General features: G+C 34.2%; 1 protein-coding gene across 3 annotated transcripts in view; it reads left to right on the top strand.

Annotated features, from left to right (window-relative positions):
• LOC135639135 (metal tolerance protein 2-like) overlaps positions 1 to 12,632 on the top strand; it is an 80,090-nt gene that overhangs the window by 66,019 nt on the left and 1,439 nt on the right. For 2 of the 3 annotated variants that reach the window (XM_065152914.1, XM_065152916.1), the window contains exons 6-10: positions 4,966 to 5,062; positions 7,523 to 7,607; positions 10,522 to 10,584; positions 11,319 to 11,433; positions 11,880 to 12,019. In XM_065152914.1, coding sequence (XP_065008986.1) covers positions 4,966 to 5,062; positions 7,523 to 7,607; positions 10,522 to 10,584; positions 11,319 to 11,433; positions 11,880 to 12,019 — 500 coding nt within the window. The remainder of the gene's footprint in view (positions 1 to 4,965; positions 5,063 to 7,522; positions 7,608 to 10,521; positions 10,585 to 11,318; positions 11,434 to 11,879; positions 12,020 to 12,632) is intronic. The other variant, XM_065152915.1, reaches the window with a different exon arrangement.

A 12,632-nucleotide genomic window follows, 5' to 3' on the forward strand; every position in this document is an offset into this window, starting at 1 on the left:
ACTACTAGAGGTGGTATTTTTCGTGCAAAACAACATCTAGTAGGAAATTTCAAGAACGCAGCAGCTTGCAAAAAGTGTCTACCTGAGATAAAAGAAGAGTTGCTGAGTTATATGAATGAAAAGAAGACGCAAAAGAATTAATCTTACAGGAATTTACCATAATACAATGTTGAACATCTTAGGGATGAAGAAGAAGATTATTCTATGAGCATTAACCCAAGTGGGAAAAAAATATACGACAAAAAAGGAAAAGAAGTTAAGGATCACAAAAGCAACAAGGGCAAACAGGAGGCTCAAAATTTAGACAAACAAATATCAGTGATGCTTGTGATAAAGAATTAAGAGGAAGAACAATTCAGCACATTGCTCGCTTCTTCTATCAGGCTGGTCTTCCCCTTAGTACAACTCGGTTAGACAATTTTAAGGAAAAGATTGAAGCTATTGGAAGATATGGTGCGGGATTAAAACCTCCAAGTTATTATGAGATGCGAGTTCCATTGTTGCAAAAAGAGTTGAATTATACAAATAACTACTAAAGGGTCATAAAAAATCATGGGAAACACATAGTTGCTCTATTATGTCAGATGTTTGGACTGACAGGAGGCGCAAGAGTATAATTAATTTTATGGTTAACTATTCTTTAGGGACTATGTTTGTGAAGTCAATAGATGCTTCATTTTTTTGTAAAATCTGGAGACAAGATATATGATTTACTTGAAAAGTTCGTGGAAGAAATTGGAGAACAAAATGTCGTTCAAATCATAACCGACAATGGAAGCAACTATGTTTTAGTTGGTAATATTCATCTTTTGAATTTTTAAATTTTTTAACTATTTTATCTTCAATTAAACATGTTAAACTCTTAAGTCTTATCATTTTTGTTATCTTTTGTCTCAGGTAAATTGCTAGAAACAAAAAGACAAACACTTATATTAGACTCTATGTGCAGTACATTGTATTGATTTAATATTGGAGGATATTGGAAAGATCTTAGACATCAAGAAAATCTTAGAAAGGGTAATTTTTGTTGTTGGATTTCTTTATAATCATATTGGGGATCTGAATATGATAAGAGAATTCACAGAGAACAAAGAATTAGTGAGATATGGTGTTACCCAATTTGCTACTCCATTCTTGACATTACAGAGCGTGCATCGTCAAAAACATAATATGCGAAATATGTTTACATCTGAGAAATAGGTGACAAGCAAATAAGCAAAAGAAACAAAAGGCAAAAGGGCTACTGATATCATCTTAATGTCATCCTTTTAGAATCATGTAGTTTATATATTAAAAGTAATGGGCCCTCTGGTTCAAGTCCTTCGGTTGGTGGATAATGAAAATAAACCTGCATTGGGATATATTTATGAGGTTATGGATAGAGCAAAGCAGACGATTAAAATATCTTTTAATAAAAATGAAGAAAAATATGAGAAAATTTTACAATCATTGACGAAAGATGGAATTGTCGACTTCATCATCCCTTACCTGCAGCAAGATATTATTTGAATCCTGAATTCTTTTATAAGATTAAATCTGTTGGGTTTAATGTAGAAGTTTTGGATGGGTGATATCAGTGCATTGCAAGATTAGTTCCAAGCTTTGAGGTGCAAGATAAAATTATTCGTGAATTATCTTTATATAAAAATGCCGAAGGTCTTTTTGGAATTCCAATGGTCGTTCGATCTAGGACAACTACGTCTCTAGGTATTAATAATTTGATATAATTAATGTCTATGGTATGTTACTATGTTATTGCTAATAATAACATAAATTTTGCAGCTGAGTGGTGGAGTCTATTTGGAAATTCCACCCCGAACTTACAGCAATTTGCTATCAAAGTACTTAGTTTGACATGTAGTACTTCGGGTTATGAGCGAAACTAGAGTGTCTTTGAGCATGTAAGGATCACTAAATATTTTTATTTTAATTAATTAATTAATTTAGATATATGTATTAATATATTATTTTAAATTATATGACATGATAGATTCACTTAAAGAGAAGAAATCGGTTGGAACATCAACGATTACATGATCTTGTTTACATAAAGTATAATCAAGTTTTGAAGGCTCGTTATGATTTGCAAAATAGAATTGATTCAATCTCATTGCAAGATATTGATGATTCAAATGAGTGGTTGGTGGTAGAAACGGGTGCCAACTTGAAGATGCCGAAGACGAGCTTGTATTTGAAGATGATAGATTGACATAGGGAGATGTGGCAAGAGCTTCAGGTGCTGGAGAATTACAAACATATACAAGACAGATGACAAAGAGAAAATTGAGTGCAAAAGCATCAAGTTCGGCTCCTACTATTATTGAAGATATAGAAAATGAAACATATTTTGATGAAGATGAAGGACAAGGAGAAGAGGATGAATTCAATTAAGATGATTTGTATGAAAATGACGATAATATTGATTATGATGAATGACTTTGATATAAAATTTTATTTTTTTGAATTTTGAGACTTTTTGTTAATGTGACATTATGATTTTGTACCTTAGATTTTCTTAATTTAATAGCATATTTTAATTTAAAATTTTAAATAATTATATTTATTAATTATATTATATATTTTTATATTTTAGCGCCTCACTTTGCTCGAGCGAGTGTCTAGTGCCTCGGGCGTTTTTGGATCTTAGCGCCTTTTGGCACCTAGCGCTTTTTAAATCACTGAGTACTTGTATCTACGTCCTTTGGCTTTATGCCAAGGTTTTTTGACCCCAACTTCACCTCCACAAGTTGAGTCACCTAGACAAGGGAAAGAGGACGAATTCAATTAAGATGATTTGTGTGAAAATGATGATAATATTTATTATGATGAATGACTTTGATGTAAAATTTTATTTTTTTGAATTTTGAGACTTTTTTGTTAATGTGACATTGTGATTTTGTACCTTAGATTTTCTTAATTTAATAGTATATTTTTATTTAAAATTTTAAATAATTATATTTATTCATTATATTATATATTTTTATATTTTAGCACCTCAATTTGCTCAAGCGAGTGTCTAGTGCCTCGGGCGTTTTTGGACCTTAGCGCCTTTTGGCACCTAGCGCTTTTTAAATCACTGAGTACTCGTATCTACTCCCTTTGGCTTTATGCCAAGGTCTTTTGACCCCAACTTCATCTCCACAAGTTGAGTCACCTTAGTTCCTCCGTCAAATGCTTCGCCGAGATAAGATGCATGTGCCTCGAAGCTCCCTTCGACTTTGGCACTATACAAGATGAGTTCGCTCCATCAGAACGAGGGATCCATGGAACGACATGAATTCGCTCTTGCCTCTGCAAGAGTTCATGTCCTTGGCCTCTATCCAAGGAAGCTTTATGCCTTCACTCCATTTCAATCTTCTATGTCAACTCTCTTCATGTGGCTTGGGCACTTCATCAAGTTCTATCCAAGTTGCTTCGCTCCTCGGTTTGCATTGAGTTAATGATGGCCCTCGTGCTCACCATTCCACGGGCCAGCTTTCTGTTAAGTTTGATCTCCACATCGACTCCAAGTGTGTTTTTGTTTGGTGTTTCCTTAGGTTGTCCCCCCACTTGATTTCGCAATGCATCCACCAACACATTACCTCGTGCAAAATCATGCAACGACTCGTCGCTCACTCGATCCGTTGAGCTTTATTGAGCTGTTGTCTTGAGGTACCCTTCCTCAACATGTGCGGTCCATTTGCAAATCGTTCACATCCTACAAGAACTTAAAAAGCTGAAAGTTTCATTATATAAGTTATCGACATCTTAAATTGATCAAGACACAACTCATGATTGCATAAAGTGGAAATCCACATTCAAAGAATAAGATGTGAACTACAACCTTTCAGAACTGAAACAACTTTGTTTGGTTATAACATATTTGAATCAATTTAAAGGTGCTAAAGCCAACTCAAATTTATCAAGGTTATTTGCTGAAGTTGGATAATGGGACCCATATAAAGTATTCAGCAAACATGTACATGAAGCATAATTGTTTGGCTCATATAAAAAATTTTGCCAATTCAAAATGGACTCCTGGAATATTCGGCAGCAGGATCACCTCTAGCCAGCTGTACAACCGCTAAAAGAACAATTTCATCAAAATCTTGGGTTGGGCTAATTGGATAAAGATTTAGAGAAGTGGTAGTGCTAATGGCTAAAGTGGTACCATCACTATAGGCACTGATAACGGTAGAACCATTTGTCTGAGCTGACCCACCGTGTGACAATAACACACAAAATTGGCTGCAGTCTGTGGCACCATCAGCCCTGCCAGTGCCCCGCTGCCAAGAAGCCCGACAGAATCCTGCAGCCAATCAAATTTTCTTGGATTTGGTTAAGATTTCTAAAGATGTTTTTCACCAGATGTCAGTATATGTTGAAGGGCAAAATAAGAATTTGAAATTCAATTTGAATATCTTATTATTATAGAATATAGATCACCTCCAAGAATATTAATTATGTCATTTGAGTATAGCCTGCGTATATTCTATGAGAAGAGAAAATTAAAAAAGAGTGAGTGTCAACTGCCAATACTTGACTAGCACTTGCATATCCTCTCGAATGAAAAGAATAAGATACCCTGTCAAGTTAGGTTCATTCATAGTGAGTTTATGGGTCTAGGTTGATTTATATACTCAAATGTTCTTGTGAGCTCCAGTTTGTAGCTATGGTACCTTTTCTGGGATCTTCTAATGTTGCTTCTCAGTGTGCAAAACAGACAAGTTATGAAAAGAGTGTAAGATTTGATTCTTGGACCTAGAAACAAGAATTAGAGCATGTTTAGTTCGAACTTGTGAAAAAGATTGGGTCTGGGTTTTGTTCTTGAGACTTGAGAGTTGAGCCCAAGGTAAAAGAACAAGTATGAGTTTGTTCATTAGCTCATGAAAAAGTGTGCCATTTGCAGCCCCTTTAAATATGATAGCAAATTTGGACATTTTCTTTTTGATACTTTTAAGGCATTTGGATTGGTCCTCCTTGCAGGTGGTACAGTGATGGGATTACCTTTCTTAGATCCACTTGCTGGGCTTCTTGTATCTGGCATGATTTTGAAAGCTGGATATGAGACAGGTTACCAGAGGTAACTGTCTTTTTCCCATTTTATCATTTTATATGTACTTTTTTTCCTCAAATATTTAACTCAAGCATTTTGTCCACATATTAATTACATAGTATTTTGTGGACTAGTGAACTGTGTGGTGGTCAAGTTTGATTTTTCTGTCATGTGAATTGATAAATTGTCTCCTCAAACAGTATAGTTAGTAATAGTAATTTGAAGTACTTCATGGGCTAAATGTTCATATATTTAGTTATTTTGGCCCTTGAATTAATGTATGGTGTCATTCAAATTATGGCTCAATGGCATAACAGTAACCATATAGATGATTTCTGATTCCAAATGGTCGGGACAACAGCTTCATGTTGTTATCTGAAGTCTAGTATCACAAACATGAAGGTTCCAGACTTCCAGTAACATTCCATGGAATTGGTGATGATATGACTCGTGTTAAGCTCAATAAATGTATATGCCTCTCTTCTGGAGTAGTGACACTAATTAGAATCAGTGACATCTGAAGCAAGATGTTTATGATGCTGTTATCAGTGATTCAGTTCAATGTTCAATATTCTCTAATTGGTGATTGAATTTAGTATATATTCAGGTTTGAGGTTCTAACCTAAATATACATTTCAGTGTCTGGATTACACTACTACATCATAGTGTTTTAAAACAGAAGCAAGGGCCAATATCATATGGTAAAGGTTGCACTATCATATGACCTTTATAAGCAATTACATTGCATTTTGCAGTTCCATGCTGGCTTGCACTTTTTAACATAGTATATACTTATTATGATGAAAATAAGAACACATGTTATACAAGAAACTGAGAATCTTTGTCAGTAGCATGTTTTTATCTTATCATAATTAAGAGACTTTGGTTTGCATCATTCTGCTGAGAAAATGAATTTGTTAGATATAATCATAAATCAAGGAATTTCCAAAAAATAATAAGTTGGTCGCTTTTTTGATGAAACCAAGCATAATATGAATTGTGAAGTTTCCCTTCCAAATAAATGTCTTTGCTGATTCTGCATCAGAAATTCAATAACTCTCCAAATACAGATTGTTCACTTGATCTTAGTATAAAATTAAGCCTTTTGTGGACCTTTTGATTTAAAGAAATGTCTTGAAGTGATTCATTCTGACGTTCAAGAATGGGACCATAGATATGAGATATGACCCATAAGATATTTTTGCCAAGATCTGATGCTTTATTTCATGGAACTTTAAGCCTTTATATCCAATAACTTGCACATATGAGCAAGGTCCGTCATACCGTACTGTACCGGAGTTTCGACCCGGGCTCGGTACGGTACGGGTGTACCGACCGGTATACCGAGGTGTACCGACCGGTATACCGAGGTGTACCGAGCGGTACACCCGATTTTACCAATTTATCCCTCCAAAATACCTGAAAATTAGAAAAAAAAAGTTAGGATAGGGTTTTCAAGTTACAAATAAATATAATAATAGTATAAGTTTAGCAAAATCAATGTAAATTAGGTAAAAATAGTATCACATATCTTTTTCAGGCTTTGAGGTAGTCTTGTTCGAGGTTCGTATTTCAGCCCGTTATAGATTGAAATATCTACAGAAAAATCAGTTGAATTGTTAGACTATTTTGTTACAATATAAACTCTAAAATTCAAATGAAATAAATTATCACATATCTAGATATACCTGATTGTTGTTCTACCACCAAAACGAACGACGGGCTTCCACGGGTGGTGGATCGAGGTCCTCGATTCGATACATATCAATATGATACGTTTGTTGGAGCCAATCATGAAATTGATCCCATGACATAGTGTATTGATACACTGTGTGCCATTGATGCATCAATGTGGTGCTGATCGTAGACTGATCGTCATGAATCATATTTGTCCGAGGCAGCTCTTGAGGCATATATTGGTGATGTTCTGCATAATGTTGTTGCTCAGAGAAGGATGACCAACTATCACCATATTGTTGTTGCCCGTATGATTCTCCATAATATGATGAGCCTCTTTCTGTATCTATATCATGTATGCTCTGTCGTATTTGTTCATATTCATCCACTGCCTTCCCCTTCCCCTTCCGCGCATAAACTTGACCGTGGAACACTGTAGCACTGCTACAGTGCATTAACGGTCGATTTCGACCGTTACCGAGTGGTACCGAGTGGTGCCGAACGGTAACGGTCGAAATTTCGACCGTTACCGCCCGATTTTTCCCCGTATCGCCCGATTCGGGGGTTTTTGGGGCGTACCGCCCGGTAACGGGCGGTCCGTGTACCGAAAACCCATCGGACCGGTACATACCGCCCGGTACGGGCGGTACGCTTCGGTATGGCAGACCATGCATATGAGCATAAAATTGGTTTAATCATGACTGGGAAACATTTTGCAGTAGAAATAAAAGAATTTGCTGCTTCTTTTCAGTTATTACCACTATGCAGTTGACTACACTGACGATAATTTTTTTTCTTTTTTTGGTTTAGTGTCATGGAACTTGTTGATGCTGCTGTTGATCAATCTCTGTTAGTGCCCATCAAGCAGACAATAAATCAAGTTGAAGGAGTCAAGGTAGACTTCAGGTTTTTCTCCAAACTTTCAAACTTGATAAGTGCAAGGACCAGACTTTTTTTTTGCATCTTCAAATGTGGTGCTGTGCTATAGTCATGTCAATATCAATAATGTTATTAGCAACAACATTGTCTTAATGCCAGAACTTAGTGTTTATTTTCTTCTCTTAATGCCAATTATTAGCATGCCATCTATTTTCTGGACTCTTTAATGGTTAGTATTTTGAAAGATTCTCCAAGATGTGTTATGATAAACTATTTTTGTTTGTACTTATTTTCAATCCTTTTTCATAAGCATAGTTTGTTGAATCAGCTGATATGATATTCCTTTCCTGTATTGGTCGCATCTAATACCAATAGAAAACTTAGCTGATTTATCAATCTTACAATGAAAAATTAGTCAAAATTAATTAGATTTTAGAAGTAATTAATCTCAATTTAAGTTAGCTAATTTTGGCCAAATTTATATAATTTGTTAAGTCTCTATTAAAGAAGAAAAAGAATAAGAGAGAAGTGCAAGGGAAGGAAATGAAAAGTGATGGCTTGGTTAAAAAAAGGACAAAAAAACAACCTAAAATTATGATTGTGAAACAAAAGGAAATTCTGCTGCAACTATCTTACTCACATCTGCCATTATTGTTGTAATGTTGATCATCCACTCTTAACCTCTTCAAGAAAAATATATACCATAAAGAGAAGGTAAATGACATGGGATTCATAAGTATCATAAAGTTAGCTGGCACCTTTTTCAAATATCTTTTTTTAATCTCTTTGTATTGCCTAACATCTACTGGAATGATGATTAGAGAAGCTTTGAGTCTATAATGATACCCATCATTATCTTGAAAACTTATATGATTAATTTTTATTTTTCAATTAAGTGTATAATAAATTTTCCAATTATTTTAATTTCTGTTACTTCTATTTTGTCTTTTATTCAATTTTTTCTTTTATATTTCAATTTCAGATGTATCTCTAGGGAGTTATATGGTACATGAAGGTATAAGAAAATTTCAGCATATATCATCTTTAGTTTTATATATTTTATAGTATTATCTAACATAAAATTATCTTCTCAACTGAACTGATCCGATCTGAACAATTATGCTAATCCTGGTTACATCCTCGCTAGTCAATTGTGGTCCTGTATTCTGATCTTGTGAATCATATTCATAAAAAAAGTAACTACTTGTGTAAAGGTATATATTTTGAATTTTCAGGTCATTATAGCACTACATGTGATATTGAATAATATGTCCAATCAAAAGCAACATCATGACAATGTTGTTTGAACAATAAATTGAATTACAATCTAAAATAAACATTGTGATAAAGATCTAATGCATGAAGCATATTACTAGAATAAGTTGGGATCTAGCATTCTTGTGTATACTGATTTTCTGTGAAAAAATTTGAAGTGAATAAGATAGCAGTTACAAGTCTTATTCTCCTTCCCCTTACTTAAAAAAAAATTCTGAATTACTGTAATAATGCCCAATATTACTGAATATTTGAAGCTGTCTGCTAGGATTTTGATTTTCATATTTTGGGTTTGAACTTTATCATGAAATTTTACAACAAAAACTTGGGTTCCCTAGGTATCTGAATTTGCATTTGCTTCCCTGTTGTCTGTGATAATTTTCCCTTTCTCCCCTTATATGATCCATTTGCCTGTCAATTGGAAAATATGTCACATCCTGAAACAAAATGAGTAGAAAAGGCATCATCTTATTTCTTAAAGACTTAAACCATTGGTGTTACAGCCACAAAAAGAAAAAAAATTCAAGCATGTAACTAAATAGAAGGGCAATTTTAGAAAGCAATTTGACTAGTATATGGAGCTAAATGATTTCTCTTACTGAGCTTATCCATAAATATTGATGATGAGTGAACATAACAAGAAAGTAGTTGCGACAAAAGATCCATGTAACAAACCCCAAATACTTGGGACATTAAAGCGTTTTGTTGTTGTTGTTGTAGTTAACATAAGAAGAAAACTGAAATGTGTGGATAGCAATTCAACCATGAATGCAATAGGATTTGAGTGATAATTCTTCATCCATCTTAACTTCCATATGACTTCTCCATGTAGAGTAACAAGCAAATGCATTAATAATATTATCTTGTTGAATGTTGCATCAAAAGAACAATCTACAGTTGTTGAACATATTAAAATAATGCATCAAAGAAGTATTTAAACATAATTTGAGAGCAGATACATAATATTGGTAAATTCTGGAGTAACATATCTGAGTTTGTGTAGGTTTCTTGGTCTTTGTGGATGTGAAAATGTAAGTTTTCTTTCACATTTCAGAAGCATTAGCATATTAGTAAATTTGGTTTCTCAATTGCCCCCACTCCCTTTTTGTGCATATTTGTAGAGAAACCTCAGATTGGGTTGTTCCTATTGTTAAGCATATTTATTTGGAAGTTGTTCTTTGCTTTTCTTTTTGTTAAACTTTTTCTTGGTCTGTTGGCATTTCGGCAGCTATTTTTAGATGCCAACTTATTAGTCTCAGGTTGAAGGATTCAGATTCTCACTTCTATGTGGACAACATAGATGCTCAGATAGACATATAGAGTAATATGTAAATATATCCAAATATATGTAACACATACATTTCATCAATGGATTAAAATTTGGTATGATAGCTCATATTTCTTTTGATATGAGATGAATTATATTAACAAAATTTTGCAGTTTTCATACTTCACATTTTTTTAACTGTTTGTTCATTGATAAGCCTCATATATAAGATTTCTCATCCCTATTCTACTCATATTTGCTTTAATGCTTTACTGACTTTTCTTTGGAGCTATAAATTGCACTTGTGTATTTGTCACAAGATAATAATGCTCCTAGAGGTTGCTGCTGCATATTGCTTGATGTGAAATTTATCATGCTGGTGATATAGGGATGCCACCGCTTGAGAGGAAGAAAGGCTGGGTCATTCATATATCTTGATGTACACATTGAGGTATGTCAGTTCATAAGACAATTCATAGTCGTTTTGAAGGACTTACCTATATTTATTGAGGCTGGAGTTATGAAGGATGTTGAACTTGGAACATCAAACCTATTTAATATGTGGGCACTCATTTTTCATTCAGGAGTGGCATTTTTTATTGATTAAGGGCCTAAAGTCTCATTAATGTTTTCTAGAAGAACTTAACTTTTGATCGTGATGCAAATGAATTAAAGTTTGTATTTTTTATTGCATGACCAACAAGGTAATGGGCAGCACAAAAATTTAGGTACAGTTATAAATACCAGTCTGGTCGGTATGTGCAGACCATTATTTATTGGTCCAAGGATTGGTATCAGGCTCTATAGCTTGTTACTGGTCAATATTTGTTTTTTCTTATGGTATATCGGTCAGTACAGGTTGTTATGTCACCTGATATACTGGTACTATACTGGTTCAACTAAGATTTAAATTTTTGGATTTAGGTTTAAAATCAGTGATAGAAAAAGTAAATATATCTTTTTCATTTTGGAAGCTTCCATATTTGATACACCCATAATGGTGTATGATACTCTGTCATGACTGATTTTTTATTTTATGAATTTTTTGTTGTTATAATCACTCCAACTGTTTATGATCTGATCTTCCTTTCTTTTTACAACACTTTCTGGACTCTTGGTTTTCTTACTTGATAATTAGGCAGAAGCTACTATTTTACTTATCCAGAGATAGTAATCTTGAATTAGGTTTTACAGGTAGATCCTTTCTTGAGTGTGAGTTTTGCTCATGATATTGGTGAGAGTGTTCGTCATCAGATACACAGGTGGCATAATCAAGTTGCTGAAGTTTTCATTCATATTGGTGATTAACTCTACCTCCTTTTTCCAGATTTATTGTGATGAATGTATGACAGATTTTAAAGCATGGTTTTTCATAGAAGTGTTTGTTAACAAACCAAGATGATGAGTGAGCATTCTGAAGAAAATTAACTAGTTTTACATCTATTCACTTGTTTTCGGGGTTAAGGCTTATTGTCAGATGAGATGCATATAAGAACTTTTGTTGTGTAAAGTTACCTGTTGTTATCATGTTGTACCTATTAATTGAAGAACATGTGGCAACAATGGAATGACCTCCATGAGAAACAGTCCACTCTTGGTTATGGTGTCGCTGTTGGAGTGATTTCTCATGTTGACATCTACTAGTTTAACACATACTGATCTATTAGTTTGGGCAGGTACTTTTCAACTTGTCTATTCTTGCATCATGTGTCAATCTTTATTGATATCTAAAAATTGGAACTTCAGATCCATCATATTCACACTCCTCTATTTCGGAACCACGAAAGATTGTGAAAGGCTTAGAAGGTCAAAATCCCATCACTCTTTCCAGACAACAAGAAGCTAAAGCCATTGTTTCTGATGTACTTTCAATGCAATTCTCAGAGGTATTTATTGCTCAAAAAGATCATTTTGAGATATAAAGTGTTTCTCCCTATATATTCTGAATTATATCTGAATTCATGCTCAAACACATGATTATGCCTGTTTATAACCATTTTAGTGAAACAAGATGAAATATATATTGCACATGGGATATAAAAATGTCTCTGGTAAATTTTCTTCAATGGATCCCATCTCAATCATCTTGTTTTTTGATCATATACTAACAAATTTTATTCTAAATTTTGGTCATCCTTGTACTAATATTTGTTTTGTTAAAGTGCCTTGTTTAGATTGACCTTTTAAATTCTGGTAGAGGTGGAGCTGTTAGTGGTGAGAGGTGGTTGGGGAGAGAGGAGGGAGCAGGGAGAAGAGTTCATGGTGTAGATGAGGTGTGGCAATTAGAGGAGAAGATGGTGATGGGAGGAGGGAGCAGTGGGAGTCAGGAGAAGGGCAAAGCAACCAGAGTAGGTGGTGGTAGGAGGAGAGGGGGCATCAGGGGTCAGCAGATGTGGTAGTAAATATTTAGAATATTTTAAAGGAACAAATCAAAGGACAAAATCTGTAGTATATGGATCAAGATCAAGATCAAAATTGATGAATGATTGAGTGGATAAC

This window comes from Musa acuminata, chromosome BXJ3-5 (assembly GCF_036884655.1).
Source record: "Musa acuminata AAA Group cultivar baxijiao chromosome BXJ3-5, Cavendish_Baxijiao_AAA, whole genome shotgun sequence".
NCBI lineage: Eukaryota > Viridiplantae > Streptophyta > Magnoliopsida > Zingiberales > Musaceae > Musa > Musa acuminata.